Source organism: Eurosta solidaginis, chromosome 1, assembly GCF_040869045.1.
Source record: "Eurosta solidaginis isolate ZX-2024a chromosome 1, ASM4086904v1, whole genome shotgun sequence".
Lineage (NCBI taxonomy): Eukaryota > Metazoa > Arthropoda > Insecta > Diptera > Tephritidae > Eurosta > Eurosta solidaginis.
In genome coordinates this window covers 86,417,917-86,434,654 of record NC_090319.1, presented here as the reverse complement: position 1 = coordinate 86,434,654, position 16,738 = coordinate 86,417,917, and the positions used below count along the sequence as shown (strand labels likewise).

The 16,738-nt window shown below is 34.8% G+C and overlaps 1 protein-coding gene and 1 long non-coding RNA gene across 6 annotated transcripts in view; one reads left to right on the top strand and one right to left on the bottom strand.

Annotated features, from left to right (window-relative positions):
• Positions 1-217: 217 nt before the first annotated feature.
• On the bottom strand, positions 218-1,937 carry LOC137234164 (uncharacterized). The gene is made up of 4 exons (XR_010947727.1): positions 1,718-1,937; positions 1,085-1,655; positions 946-1,024; positions 218-878 (listed from the first exon to the last, which is right to left on the bottom strand). It is a non-coding gene; the product is annotated as an uncharacterized lncRNA (long non-coding RNA).
• A 7,592-nt stretch (positions 1,938-9,529) lies between these two features.
• Positions 9,530-16,738, top strand: part of wge (winged eye) — a 164,979-nt gene continuing 157,770 nt past the window's right edge. For 3 of the 5 annotated variants that reach the window (XM_067758993.1, XM_067758992.1, XM_067758989.1), the window contains exon 1: positions 9,534-12,531. In XM_067758993.1, the coding sequence (XP_067615094.1) occupies positions 11,724-12,531 (808 nt within the window). In that variant the 5' untranslated portion in view covers positions 9,534-11,723. Of the gene's footprint in view, positions 12,532-16,738 lie in introns of all 5 variants that reach the window. The other 2 variants (XM_067758991.1, XM_067758990.1) reach the window with 2 other exon arrangements.

The window sequence follows — 16,738 nt, the reverse complement described above, 5'->3', positions numbered from 1 at the left end:
GCCTCCTGGCTAGAGCCAGAAGGAAACCCCGGAACTGTAACTGAAGTCAGTACTACAACCGAACTAGTATCCAAAAATTAAACCGAGAGCAAAATCGGTTCCGAACAGAGGAGTCAAAAGAAAAATTGGATCAAAACAACCATGCAATGGCGCTGAACCCGAAAGTTCTGTGGCACAGCGACTCAATTTGAAATTTTCAACACACCCGTGCTTTTTTTAATTAAAAAAAGATTACATCTCAAGACCTGAAGCACCATATCCTTCAAAGAAATATGCACCTCAAATACCTACACGACGAGTTTCCAACGTTAAACGTTATTATGTATATATGTATCTTCGATATTTATTAGGTTACTAAATTGCTTAATTTTTACTTTACAAAATACATGAAATTTTAAAATAAATCAGTAATTATTCATGAACATACTACTAACTCAGCATTTTATATACAATCTCATCCTAAGTTATCAACATCTTTTGAAGACAGTAACGTTAGCACTCATATATACATGTATTGAAAATAAGGTCCACTACAAAAAATATTTAGCAATAGCAATAGCATTTCCCAATATAATTTTAATACTACAAAATAACGACCTTAGGCAGATAAATTAGGAACTATATTTGTATCTCACTTTACATTAAACTGCTTTGGAATATAAATACATACATTAAAAGATGCATACAATATAAAACGGTCCCTTATTTATATATCATAAACAAAATTAATATTGCGACCATTGGATATTTTTCAAATCAATTGGTTCTAGCACCATCTCCCATAATGGAGACATTTTACGTAAACGTTCGACATGTTTCATGCATGTATCTGTAATATAATCAACCTCTTCAGGGTGGTAAAACGACCAATATCAAACCTATAAAAATTTAACAATAAATTACTTTCAAATTAACTAAACAATTCAGTACGGTAAACTCGTATACCTTATTGAACTATGTACCAAATCCTCATCAGTTCCAATCGCACGTAGGATCCAGTGATGCAGAAGTATATACTGAGGCACTAGACAACGCTACATCTTTTAAGGCCATAAGTAATGATAAATTTAATAAACCACTATACCTTTGCTCTGGATCACCATTACATATCCCATGTGATAATCTTGAAGTGATGCGATCATATAAACGTTTCGACAGAAAATCTATAAATTTCTTATCATATTCCATTTCTTTGAGTGCAAGATAACATGCAGCACAATTTTAGCTCGTTCAAAAGATATTCCCAAAAAACCGAAAAATGACCCCGGAGTGCTTCGAGACCGGGGTGGGATCCATAGTATTTTTCCGCTGGCGGCCTTCGCCCGCGCTTATAAAAAATTAATCTGGGTGGGTCCAAAACCGGTTTGGAGACCAAAACTATATCTGCGCAAAACGCTTGTGTCCACAATTTTTTTTGTGGGTACAAATATCATCAACATTACAGCGCGCACATGAAAATTTTCAACTTCTTTTGCAAATATCTCTTGTCCAACACAAAATAATCTACCTCCGCCTTCTGATTATTGTTGTCGAGGTCAATGCGCGTCTTTTAACACCTCTCTCGATATTTATGGACGCATATTATCAGTGTCATGCTGTCGTATAGAATTACCAAGAGTTGATGCCCTGGAAACGTTGAAGAAGTGATTCAGCTGCTATATGTAAATAAATAATAACAATAAATTAAATATATATCATTTAAAAATCAGCTAATTACCTTTATTTTCCATTAAAAATGCCTTTTTCCTCCTTCCTTCATCAGCAAACCAACTTTTTTGTTTTTTTGTTTTGGCTTTGTTGACGAAAATTACATGTGACATTTTTCTTCTTCCATAACTTTTGACAGAAGAAACTGAAAGAACGATTGACAGTTTATGTACAATCGGCAACAACAAAATACACGGGAGGGTCGCATTTTCGCTAATGCTTCTACCTGGTAATTGTACCATGATTTTATTTATTGTTTTGGATACGTTTTGACGGGAAAATTTTAGAATAGCAACCCCCCCCCCCCCCCCCCCCTAAGTTGGGGTAAAACTTGGTATCAAATGAAAGAAGGAGCTGTCCCGATAACAAATATATATATTTTAAAGTGCGCAAACTTATAATTTAAAAGTTATTTGTTGTTAAAGTTTGCAAATTTAGCAAATTTCTATAGCACTTTAAATTACAATTTACACATCTTTCAAAACCTTAATCCACATACATATCTATATAAATTGGCAACGATAAACTCAAATTGCATTTTTGTATAATTCACATTTCATTTTTGCATTGTTTTTACTTATTATAAATGTTTTTATTAAATCAATCGCGCTTTTGTAGCAACATGCACATTTATATATATATATAAACATTTTTTTTTTGTTGATATATTTGTATTCATTGAATACAGCTGGTTGGTCAAGGTGTTTGTAAGCTACAGCTTATACACCATGTTACAAAAATCTTGCAGGGTTGTTTATGTAGCCAAAATCCGCCATTAGACGTTATTGGAGTGGATTTACAATATTTTTTCATTACTTTATATATCATATTATTGCTCTAACTGATATACTAATTAATTCTAACATGTTTACTTAAATTCTACTTAAAATGTACATTTATCTTGTGTATATATTTACATTTGTATGTGTTTTTATTTATTTGGAGAATAAAAAGAAAAAGAAACTTTTATCAAAATATTTACCAAAAGTGGTGAAAACATCTTATAGCTTTTTATCCAGCTGTGCCTCATGAATAAATTGTATGAGTTCTTCATATATCTTATTATTTTTAGATTTGAATAATTCAATTAAAGATGTGGAATTCTTAAATATGTTAAAATTGTTTCGCATTGTTTCGAAATTAGTGCATTCAAATATAAGATGGTCTGGCGTTACAATGGAGTTGCAGAAAGAACATAGATTAGACATATTCCGTCTGAAACTGCATAAATATTGTTTGGAATATGTATGCCCTGTGATCAGCCTATTTAGCTTAATGTTATAAGGGTCCATTAAAATTTGTTTATTATTATACCATGGTTTTTGGTGAATGTCAGAAACTATTGCTGCGAAATGAGTACCTTTACTATTGCTTATTATTTGAAATTCATTGTTCCATTCATTTGCTATAACATTATTTATTTTTATTAGAGCTTCCTGTGGTGTGAGGGCAGTTTCTATAACTGCTCCTCTTGTAGCAGCTTCCTTGGCAGCAAAATCCGCCTTCTCGTTGAATGGAATTCCTACATGACTTGGTGTCCAAATTATGTAAATTTCATCAAAGCTTGAGTTCTGTAATGTATTGTGAATGGTTGCTACAATGAAGTTATTTGTAGTTTTCTTTTTCAGGGCATTAATAGAGGATAAACTATCTGTGAAAATGGCAATCTTTTTACATTTTTCTCTAGATGCTATTTTTATTGCTTGTTTAATGGCTGTCAGTTCACCAAACATGGACGAGTATTTGTCATTGAGCTTATACATGTAAGATATATTTTTCTGAATGTCATGTATACTGCAACCTGTGCTGCTGTCTGACACAGATGCATCTGTTGCAAGTAGGAAAAACCATTTTTTGTTTAGATCATCTATTCTTTCATTATATATAGCTTTTAGTTGTTCCTTAGAGTATTGATTTTTTGACTTTTCTAGGTTGGTACCTAATAGGTCTAAATTTTTATGTCTTAGGAAGGTGATATTCGTATTTATTTTGTCAAAAATCTCTTTGAATTTGTTATATATGAAGCTATAACTCGAGTTTATCTCAGGGGAACTTTGTAGTTGTCGTTTGAGTGAATCATTTATAAACCATTGTTTGGTAAGTTCTTTGGCTGTCAACCATTTAGCCCTTACCAACGGGGGTAATTCTCCCGCCAGAGCATATCTACAATGAATCGGCGTATTGGGAGGTACTCCTAAGCATCTTCTAATGGTTTGATTGGCAATTGTTTGTAATTTTGAATTGTAGCCTTTAGGGGCGTTTGCAAATGTAGTGCAGCCATATTCAATCTTTGTTCTTACAAATGCTTTGTAAAAGTTTAAACTATGTCTTGGGCTCAGGCCTGCCTTAATGGTGGTTAACTTTGATATTAGATTCGTAGCGTTCTGTGCTTCTTTTTTCGTTTTAGCGACATGATCCTTGATCGTGGATTTAAAGTTCATGCTTCTACCCAAAATTTTAATTTCATTAGCCTGTCCAATCCGGGTATTATTTATACTAAGGTTAAAATGTTGTTTTTTGCCTGATGTCATGTACATGAATTTTGTTTTTGAAAAGTTGAAAGATAAGTTTAGAGAGCTGCATGCATTTTGAAATTGTCTTATTTTGTTTTCCAGTCTGTTAATTGCCCTTTCTTTAACATTGTCATGGCTGATAATAACAAAATCATCTGCATATTGATATAATTGGGTGCATTCATCATTGATTGAGTGTAAGTGTCTAGTATAGAGATTAAACAAGATTGGCGATAAACAGCTACCTTGAGGTAGTCCGTTGTTAATTTCTACCGATTGTTTACCTAACATGTAGTATCTCCTTGAAAATAAATTATGAATCCAATTAATTATGATAGGGTTAGTTTGTATTTCTATGAGCATGGTCTTTAGTATTGATAGATCTACACAATTATACGCATTACTCAGATCTAGAACACATATGAAAACATGGTGCTTCTTACTTTTTAGGTCAGCAATGTCATGTATTATTTCATTTAAACACATAACTGATGATCGATTTTTTCTGTAAGCATAACTTTTGGCTGGTATTACCTGATTTGATTTCATATGCTCCACTAGATTTTCTTTCACTATAATGTTCACTGATTTGGCAATAACTGAAATAAGGGCTATGGGTCGGTAGTTTGCAATATCATCTGGGTTTTTATTGGGCTTTAAAATGGGTACTCTTTAACATTGTTGGTATTAAGATGATATTCCAACATTTTTGCTAACTCAGCTTTAGCGCTTTGTGTAAGTTGTTTTATCATGTCATATGTTATTCGGTCTAGGCCCCCAGCCGTAGACTTTTTCTTAAAAAGTATTTCATCCAACTTTGATTGGGTAAAGTTTATATGGTCTTCGCTGTTTGGTTGTCTGGTCACTGAAATGTTATTTGTCATTTCATTAACCTGTTCTTTTAAAAAGTTAAGATATGGAATGTTGTTTTCCTCTGGCCAGTTACAATGTGTAAAACTGGCATTCCCTTTAACATTTCTAACAAATTGCCATGCATTTTTACTGTGGGGATCTTTATTGAGTTCTTCAATTCTGTCTTTGTAATTTTGGCTCTTTGCTTGTTTAACTAATTTTTTCCATTTTATTTTTTCTTCTAGTGCATCATCTATGTCCTCAATTCTACCGGTAAGTCTGGCCTTTTTGGTCTTGGCAATGAGTATTCTATAGTATCTTTCCATTTCATCATTCCACCACGCTTTCGGGGTATGCTTAAAATTGTTCAGATTTATGGTCGCAGTTTTGATCGCATTTTTGATAGATCTCTCTATGTTGCTCAAGTTATTTTCAGCAGATATTTTTGCTAGTTCAGTACATAGTTTATTTTTTGCGATGAAATGTAGCGGCTGTTTATGAATGTCTGCTATGTCTATTATTATGGGGTGATGATGGCTTCCTCCAATGAAGGATTGACTACAAGACCAAACAACATTTCGATTGAGATTTGAAAAACTTAAGTCCAAGACGGAGCCCGTGCTTGACGCTGTTTTGTGTGTTATTGTACCATCATTATGGCATGTAAAATTGTATGTCCTAGCTATGTCTTCCAAAAATCGTCCTTTTGTCGTATTTGTTGTGTCTCCCCATGTTGAACATCTTGCATTAAAATCACCTAATCAATTCTTGCTGAAATGTGTTACTATTAAAATTAGGAGGAAAATATATTGTGCATACTGTTATATTAGTTTGTAGGCTGGTGGTTTTCATCATAAGTATGTCATATGTTGTGGTATATTTGATTTTTTTAAAACGTATATTTTTTCTACAGGCAATTGCCACACCTCCATAGCCATCAGGCCGAGTTTTTTTATTTAGATTAAAATCAATTAATTTGTGATTTTTAGTTTTATTGTCATGTGAAAATATTTCTTGGAGTGCTACTATATCAATACTATATTTTTGGACGAAAAAATCAATGTAGTTTTTGTTAGCTTTCAAGCTTTGGCAGTTATGTTGTAGGATCCGCACCATCAATTATTTCAATATTTTTTGTGCCATATGACGCTAGTCTGTCATTGGCATTTTTCTTATAGAGGTTGTTCAACAATTTAGCAATTGGATCTTCTGAGTCTATTTGGAATTTTTGACATAAGAGTGTCACTAATTTTTCAATTTCTGATACCTTAAACCATTCATTTGAGGCATATGAAGGAATACTTTTTGGAGTGTCATTTGTCGTTTGTCCTGTGTATTTTCCCCTGTCCTTTTGTTCCTCTCTGGCATTGCAGCCACCTTGCTATATTTAATAGTGGTGAATTTTCTATTGACCACATTGTCCCTGTTGACAGTTTTGGGTTCTGAGGTCGGAAGAGTTGGAAACAATTCTTCATCAAGAATGTCAAATCTATTGCTGTAGTTGTTAATTTGAGTATAGGTATCATACGCCTCCTTTCTGGACATCTTTTTGATGGCCATGATCTCTGCAATATTTTTTTCTTGCGTCCACCTTTGGCACTTGTTTTGGTTAAGAGAGACATGCCCGTTTTGACCACACAAGATACATTTATTATTTTTTGTTACCCACGCAGATTCGCATCCAGTTTCGTTTCCGCATAGTATACATCTATTCTTTGATTTACAAGTTTTCTTTGTGTGTCCAAGTCTACCGCAGTTGTAACACTGTCTTACCTTAGGTATGAAGTGATGAACTTTCATATCCACAAATAATACATTTACCGATTCGGGTATGTCAACTCCTGCAAAACCTATTTTAACTGTAAATGTGGGTAAGAGATTTTCCTTGTTGTCTATGTCTCTTCGAAGTAGTCTTGTCACAGATGTCACTTTTATGTCCGAGATTATATTTTCCATAATCTCTTTATCTGTAAAGTCTTGGGGAACTTGCTTTACAACACCATAAGTCTCTACCATGCTTCTTGGTATAAAGACTGATGTTCTTTTCTTTCAGCTGAATATTGTCTACTGTATTGTTTGCCTCTAAATGAGAATTGAAAAATACTTTATATAAAGATCGTCCGATTACTTTTACTGTTTTGATACCCTTAATATTGAATCTTCTTATTTTATCCATTAGGAATAGTCCATTCTTAATGGACGTGTTGTTGAATAGATCACTTTTAGACGTATCAAAGAAAATACAAAACTCACCTCTGTGAGATGTGTCATATTTGAAAACGTTCTGGGAAGCGTCAGATTGGTTATTAATGGTTATGTCACTTTTTTGTGGTGTATTTACTGCTTCCACAGTAGGAACATCTTTCGAGATATGAGTTGTTCCACATTGTACTGTACAACTCTCTTTGCTAACTTCATTGGAAGCTCGCATTGAAATCATTTGGTCAATATTCTTGTTATAGTCAAGGGACTGCTTTTCTTGCGTTCTGTCAACATTTTGAGCTTCTATTTCATTCTTATTTTTTGGTGGATAAGTCAGTAAACTCAATATCTTCCATTAGTTTTTTGTAAGTTCCTTTCGGGACTAGCATACCCTGCATGGAAATCTTCGGTACGTCCTTTAAAATATTTTCCTTTTTTGATTTCTTCTGGTTTACATTAATTCCTGTATTATCCATATATGGATGTGTTTGATGCGCAGCATTATTGTTTCTTTTGGAATTTTTCTTTGATCCTCCTTGAGCATCAAATTTTTTGCTTTCGGCGTCATACGACGCCGAAGCGTCCGCCATTTTGTCCCCTATTAACTTGAAGGCACTCTTTTCTTAGAAACTTACCAATTTTGAGGTTATGAAAAATGTTTAAGGCACAGCTTCTTTTTTATCTTATTCTTTTCCTCTTTATGTTGCTTCTATTAATTTTTTTGAAACTATTCTATCCTCAATGAATACAGAAATGTTTTAATCAAAAACTTATATATTAGCCGTGTTTTTTAACACGCGTATATCCGTTTACGCTTAAACTTTATATTGACTGCTAAGAGACAAACTATAAATACACCTCTGAAATTGCTGCGCATAAATTTTGTCCTACTAAATTTCAATACGCATTATACTCAGATGTAACTGAAATATGTGTCTTTGTTTCACCCTGTACACTAATTCTATGTATTATATGTGTGTCCACAATTCATCGCAACTGATTCAGCTATATGTTATACCCTATGGCCATCAGAGCGTTGCGTCTCCGCTTTTCGGTACACCCTGTTGCTGTAGCTAGTTGTTTTACCACAGCCGCTAGATGGGTCTCCTAAGCATTATCTAAGCGAAGATAGGCGTTTTTTAACACGCGCAAACGAAACGTATACGCGCGTGTTAAAAAACACGGCTATTATACACATTTTTTTTATCAATTTTATTTTATTTTTTTTGTTTCCTTTTTATTTATCCACTCCTTGAATTTACGTCTTTTAGTTTCAGCGGTTGATCACGTTTTTTTGTATATAAACATTTTATTGATGACATTACAAAGCTGTGCTGCCACATAAACAAAAAAAAAAACAAATATAAATATTACCTTACCACCTTTCAGTTAATAAAGAAAAAGGAAAATATATATTTTTACTACTCAGTTTGAAAAGTTGAAACATCTTTCCGCGTAGGCGGCCGAAAGGTGTTCTACGCAGAATTACTGTGCATGGCGCAGCCGGTGTTGGATCGGCTAACATAACAATAAACATAAGAGTTATAAGGTAATATCAGCTCGTTCACGAATGCAAAAGAAAACTCTTTTTAAATTTTTTGGTAAATAAAGACTAGAAAAGATAAAGATATATATACATCAGATGAAAGGTATTTTTATGAGTTATTTTTCGATTCTGCACTTGTTCCGTTTTTTAGATGTGGCAGCACAGATTTGTAATGTCATAAAATATATATACGTATACACATATAAAAGTTGTATAGAAATTTGCAAACTTTAACAACAAATTACTTTTAAATTATAAGTTTGCGCACTTTAAGATATATATATTTGTGATCTGGAGAACTCCTTCTTTCATTTGATACCAAGTTAAACCCCGAACTCGGGGGGTGCTAAACTAAATCGCTGCCGTTTTGACTAAGAGACTTGTTGTTTGTGGAATATGTTCGTAATTTTTTACGTTTTCTTCATTTTTTATGAAAATTTTACGATTTTAACCAATAACTGGTGCCGGTTGATATGGATAAGTAAAAATATGGTTATGACTATGGTGTTATGACTATACTAACTTTATCAGGTCCTAGAAAATCGTAGTTGTTGAATCCAGCATGGAGTTCTAGCTGCAGCCCGGCCGACAGGTTAAGAAACCAATATATATACCGAAGAATGGCAACCACAAAATGCAATCAGCTGCTTGAGCGCTGCCGGTTTACTTTGCAATTATCGCGCCGTTCTTAAGAAACATCACACGGCGGCATAGTAAACTTTTTCGACAACGCGGAATTGAATAGATATTTGGAAACGGAGATGAAAACAAATTAAAAGTATATTTTTCTATAAATTTTGGTGGATTTTTTTTAATGAAATATTGAATTTAGTGAATAAGGAATGTTTATTGGTTAAATGCAAGGGAATTCTAGTTAAATTTTGGCTGAATTTAATGCGAAGAAATAATGGCGTTGCATTAAATCGGAAAGGAGTATGTGTGTGGAAGAAACAGAAATGGTTGAAAAATGCTGGAGGGATAGAAAAGCAAGCAAGCAAAGTGGGTAGAAACTTGTTACAAAAGTGGAGAAGAGGTGAAAAGCAATGCGATAGTAAAATAGAAATAGCAATAAAAATAAATATATGAATGCACCTACATACATACAAATAAAATATACCTGACCAACTATAGAGGAGGTGGAGGATCTGTCTGAGGAATTCACATGAACGAAGAAGGAATTGAAAATTGACGCAAGCAAAAAGGCCATAAAAATACGAGTAAAGAAACGAGGTAGAGCAAGTTGAACGCAAAGGCTTGATGAACGGAAGGTTGTTGCAGGAGAATCACACAATCCAACAGTCAGTTGCTTGAAGTGGAAGATACAATCATGATGTGAATCCAAAGACAAAAAAAGTGATGTGTGTGAAAATTATATATAATGGCGTGTGAGTGTGTATGCACATAAAAGTAGCTAAAAAAAGGAAAAGTGCATAAGGTAAATGAATAAAAGGTTATAAAATTTATAATAACACATAAAGTTAAAATTCAGTCTAAAAATTAAAAAAAAAGGAGCCAATAAGTGGCTGGGCATTAGAGCAGTGCATGTAGTGTCGTCGTCGTCATCGTCATCGTTGCCGTAGTATCTGTGTGTGCTGTACACTTGTGAATGTGTGCGCTGATTGGGCGTGTTTAGGCGTTTGTGTGCATCAACAGCAGCAGAATAAGTAGCAAAGGCAAAAGTGAAAACTTGCTTTTGGGACGTTGTCGACGTTGCCCGTTGCCGTTGTCGTTGTTGCCATCCTCGTAGTCATCGCCATCGTCGTCCATGTTGTAGTCGTCATTTGTATGTACTTTTGCATTTTTCGCGACGGCAAATGTATTCGAATGTATTTTTGCTTAAATAAACCAGCCAGCCAACAGACAAACCAACCAAACAGCCAGCTATCCAGTTTAAACCGCGGCTTTTGTATTCGGCAATAAAAAGATAAAATGAGAAAATAATAAAAAACTAAATAAAATAAAGTCAAATTCCTGGAACTTGAAGTCGCAAAATTGAAAGGCGCGCGCTTGTGTTTTTTTTTTGTTATTGTTTTTAATACACCAACAAAAAAAAACTCGTAAATTCAATAGGATATTTGGATCGTTTCTTAAAAGACTTGAAAATAAATTGCAAGTGTTTGAAAAACACTTTATGTCTGCCAGGTAGTCGCTGCTGGCGAGTGATTTGGAAATGCTTTAAAATCTTGTTCTTTCTACTTATACACATCGGGGAGTGGGTAGTCTCGGAGACATTTCGCTAGTGTCACCACAGCGCTGTAGAAAAAAGCGTCGGGATTATGTCATTTTGTGTATGGGGCTTATGTGTATGTAAATGTGTGTTAACAAATTGGGGTTTGATGATTAGGCGCCACAGTGAAAAAATATGAAAAAAAAAATTTGCCATATTAATGGCAAAAAGTGTGTTAAGTGACTGTGAAATATATAACTAAAAGCGTTAAAAGACAAACTAGAAACGTTTTCGAAAATGTAGCAAAAACTAGAATTTCTAACAAACATAATACATACATATGTATCACAAAACCAACTAAAACTAGAAAATCTACATGAAGAAAAAAATGTATTCATGCATTTGCGACGCCATTTGCTGTTGCCGACGACGCAGCCCCCCACGATTACACCCCAACACTGCACTAGAAAAAGCAAAAATAAGGAATGAAAAACTCATATTTGCCGACGGCATTTCAACAGCGCATAGGATTTCCGCCAGAGCTGCTTATGCTTGAAATTAAAGTAAATTTTAGATGGAAAATCAAATTATATTAAAAAAAATCATTTTGTTGAGTAAAAACTAAATACATAATACTAGTAAAAAAAAAAAAAATACTACTAAAAACCACTTAATCAAAATCTATAAATAAATATATATGTATAAATTACAAAAATGCTTAACCGTGCTTAGTTAAATGGCAACATTCAATGGTCATCATCATAGCACACCCACTGCTGCAGATTTCCTCGGCTCTTCGCTTGCCGTAGCTGCTTCCACAGAACATTTTGAACGTAGCACCGCTGCTGCTACAACAACATTTTTAGTACCATCTACAGCAACGGGGGCGAATGGTGCTCCATTACATTTGGAACCATTCAGTTTGGCTGGTGGCCCACATTTTGTTACAACTACAACATCACCATTAGGTGGTAGCACAAACGTTCCACATACGCATCAACAGCAGTTTCAACACCATCACCACCAACAACAACAACAACAACAGCATCTTCAACAGCATCATCACCATCATCAACAAACCAATTCCACATCAACAAGTTATACATTTGTACAAATCAAACACGAACCTTGCCAAGTATCAGAAGTGACATCCGCTAATTGTCATCAAACACAACAACATCAGCAGCACCAACAACAACAACAACAGCAGCAACAACAACAACAACAGCAACAACAACAACAACAACAACAACAGAAACAACAGCAACATCATCACCAACAACATCACCACGTATCCACATCTTCTGGTGGTGTCGGTGGTATAGGCGGCATAAGTGGTATTGGTGTTGGTATTGGTATGGGCGTTGGTGTAGCCGCATCATCATCTTCCACATGTTCTACTTCCATATCAGCCGCTTCCAAGACTATGTCATCATCGTCCACCTTAACAACATTGGTAAAGATTGAGGCTTCTTCACCCAAAGATTCGGATAAATCAACAACTGTGAATACACTAACGGCAGCGTCAACAATGGCAAGCTCAAGTAAGTTGATAAGGGTAAAGGGAGCGACACTTACATACATACATATGTATGCACGCATGTACATACTACATATGTATAAACATAGACCTAACCACTTCTGTAAATACATGGTGTAACCTGTAATGGTCCGTAACGCCTTTGTCGAGTTAAAATATTTTTGGTAGTTCATATTAAGCGAAGAAGCTAAGCATTTACCACGGGCTGTCTTCTTATGTCCCCAGAACTCCATCAGGGTGAGAAGTGAGATGCGAACCAAACAGTTCCTGTTGAGTACCCAGAAACCTGGACATTCCAACAGGCATCTGATTGATGAGCCAACACCTTAACATCTCCGTAAGCATTATGAGGAAATACGGCACCTAAGAACTCAACCGTATGAAGCCAAAAAACATAAGCAGGTCCTCAGTGAACTCCACAAACAGGCGTCGGACCTTTATGCCGGGAATTGCCCGGTGAATGCAGTACTCAAAGAACAGTACCCAAAACTTGCGGAAGAGGAACGCACACTCCCCAGGGAAACACGAGTCACTCTAGCTCAACTTCGGTCTGGATACTGTAACAGGTTAAAATCTTACCTATCCAGAATCAACCCCGACATACAAAATGTATGCCCCGCTTGCAATGTGTCCCCACATGACACCAACCATATCTTTAATTGTAATGTGGAACCAACGCCTCTAATACCCCTCTCATTATGGTCCACCTCTGTTGAAACAGCAAGTTTCCTTGGACTCCCGTTAGAGGATATTGATGACAATTTGTGATCGGTCACACCTATTGGATGGGGCGAAGCACTGCTACAACAATGCCAGCGACGAAAATTCTTTGGCCTCGATTGTAAAAAGCAGAACTTTTCCCTAAATGCTACTTAGAATTTATTTTTAGGAAAGTCACTAATTTTCTTTTTAGTGATTCCTTTTGGTTTCTGATACTTTTTGATTACGCTTTTATGCGAAATTTTGTTCTGGTTCGCGCTATTTAAATTACAACCATTATTTGTGTTTTTAGAAATGTTCGCGTCGGCTTCGTTTAAAATTGCCCCAAGCTTGGTTGGATGTCACACAACGTTTCGTCGAACGTTTTCCAATTGTTTTTGAGAAAAGGGCAAATGTATTTCTGAAAAAATCAGAAACATTAAGAAAATACTTTTCTCAAATAAAATAATAGATTTATAAAATACGTTTGCCCATTTCTCAAAATCATTTGCCCCTTACTCAAATAAATTTGCCTATTTTTCACACACCTTTGCCCATTTCTCAAACACATTTGCCCTTCTCTCAAATACATTTGCCCTTTTCTCCAACGCATTTGCTCCTTGCTTAAACTCATTTTTCGTTTCTCAAATACATTTGCCCGTTTCTCAAATGCATTTGCCCTTCTCTCAAACTCTTTTGCTCCTAGCTTAAACTCATTTTTACATTTGCCCGTTTCTCAAATGCATTTGCCCTTCTCTCAAACTCTTTTGCTCCTAGCTTAAACTCATTTTTACATTTGGCAGTTTCTTAAATACATTTGCTTTTTACTTAAATACAGTTGGAAACGGTTTAGATTAGGAAAATAGTTTCAGAGTAGTTTAAGCACCAGTACGACCAGGATTCATAATCGTCCAGGGACTTTCACTGCGACCCTACCCTAAGAACTGCGGGAACGGGGTTTTCCCCATTTATATTACATCCGAAAAATTTGTTCTTAAGGGGAGCGTCACAATATAATTAATAAAAATAGATTTTTATCTTTTAAGGACGGGTTTTTCAGAGACACCCAGGTAAAAGACAAAAACCAAGTTTTAAAGAATTTTTTCAAAGAAAATTAAAGCAAGAACACAAACGTTGAAACAATTAAATTATTACAGAATTTCGTTTACCCCCAGCTAGTTTAGAAACTTAACATCTTGATACGTATGGCCTTTCTATCAGTAAGAAAGGTTATCGATTTTTTATCGAAGATTTATCAGCATGTTTTCGATTTATTTCTTCTCCATTATTTATCGAAAATGTTATCAATATGTTTGTCGAAAAGTTCTCCGTTTGTTATCGACGTGTTTTCGTGTGGTAACCAGGTCCGTAAGAGAAGCGGGGGTGTTTTTAAATATTTATGGTATTTCATGTTAAGAGAACTATAACTTAAAAATCGACCTAAGTTGGAGAATGACATGATGAGAGATTTTCGTTAATCCCAGGTGTTTTTTTATGTGCCGAAGCTGGTTTTGAAAGCTTAACATCTTAAACTTATAGCCTTTCCATCAATAAGAGAGGGTATCGATTTTGAACCGACGACTTATCAGTTTATAATCGAAAAGTCATCGATTACTTATCGAAAATTTTATCAATATGTTATTGAAAAGTTATCGGAGTGTTATCAGTTTAAAAGTTAACGCTTATTTTTTGTAAAGTTATCGAAGTGTTATGAAAAAAATATGAGTTTCTTGTCGAAAAGTTACCGATTTGTTCGAAAAAAGTTACCAATTAGTTAGTGATATGGAGTTATTGTTTTTCCCAAAAATTTATCGATTTCTTATAAAAATGTATCGACTTTTTATCGACTTGTTATTGGAGTGTTTCCAATTCGTTTTCGGCGTTTTATCGATGTGTTATCGATGATTTATCCGGCTTATGAAATAGTTATCGATGAAACTTCAATAAAGATGATGACACATATGTAACCCGTCGGTTTCAAGCCGATAAGAAACCAATAAGCTCTAGTTATTTAAAATAAATTTTACACTTAAGATATTTTTCCATGTAACCCCTAGTTTACATATAACGAAAGCATCTTTTCGTACTTAACTCCTAATTATATAACTAGTTCCCAGGGACGGAATATATATAAACGCGTATATTATCTATTGACATTAATTGTAGATTAAGGTATGTGTCAACGTGGTCTAGGCTTCAATGTTGACGAATGTCTTATCTCGATTTGAAAGTGTAACATTTATGAACCGGCAATATTGTCAAGTTCATTTTCAAACAGGACGAATTCTCATTCATAACCACACACATGCTTTTATTTCCGACGGTATTTTTTAGTATAAATATCCTTGAAGGGAAATGCTTTTTTCAAGACTGTTTTCATTTCGTTTTGGATTTTTTGTTTGTTTTTAAATGCCATATCATTTTTCTTTCTGGGCTGAGTTACTTACACATTCTAGTCCGTTTTGGACGCACTCCTTGTTTATATCCTTCACTGAGACACTTGTCGTCAAATGGCCCTTAATGCAGCGTCTGGAGACAATCCACTGAGTTTCGCCTACTTCTGCTTAGTAATATGGGGATTAATACCTAGGCGACCGAGCTTTGCTTGGCAACTTTTAGTTGTGCTGGCAACGTTTCTTTTTTTAATTTTGAATAGGTGGCAACCTTAAATGGCAACCCTACTTAAAAATGTCCCTATTGTAATGCGGAGTGAAATACCTTTCGTTTGATACCCATATCGGCATATCACATGGAATTTTTTTAAATTTCGAATAGGCGGCAACCCTAAATGGCAACCCTACTCAAAAATATCCCTATTGTAATGTGGAGTGAAACACCATTCGTTTGATCATGCATTTTTTTTTAAATTTCGAATAGGTGGCACCCCTAAATGGCAACCCTACTCAAAAATGTCCCTATTGTAATGCGGAGTGAAATACTTTTCGTTTGATACCCATATCGGCATATCTCATGCAATTTTTTTTAAATATTAATAATTATAATAGTTGGCAACCTTGTAAAACATTCTGAGTGGCAACAACTAGGTAGAAAGTCTTAGAAGGTGATACATTATCTCTGTGCCAAATTTCGGTTGGGCCGTTCCCGATATCGTTCGGCTATACAAACAAACAAGAATTGCTCGTTTAAAGTTATAAGATAAGTTTAGTCAACATGTATAGTACTTTTTTCGTAGCCCTTCGCTAGTATTAATATTTTAGATATTGTGGTTTTCCGCAAAAATCAATTCAATTTAACTCAATTAATTATTGCTTAAAGCAAATTTTAACTTTGCAGAATTTTTTGTACTTTTCCTAGATATCTGAACAATCTCTATAGGGCCGCAATTAGTTAAGTATTTTGTCTTAACTCTATCATACATTTGTGTTAGACAAGTTTAAGATCAAGTGCGAGGTTTGTTCCAAGTCCAAGGCTTCTAATGGCACTTTTCTCTACATGCCATTTCCGCGGGAAATAGATCCGCCTTTGGAAGAGATTTGAACGGGATTCATCGT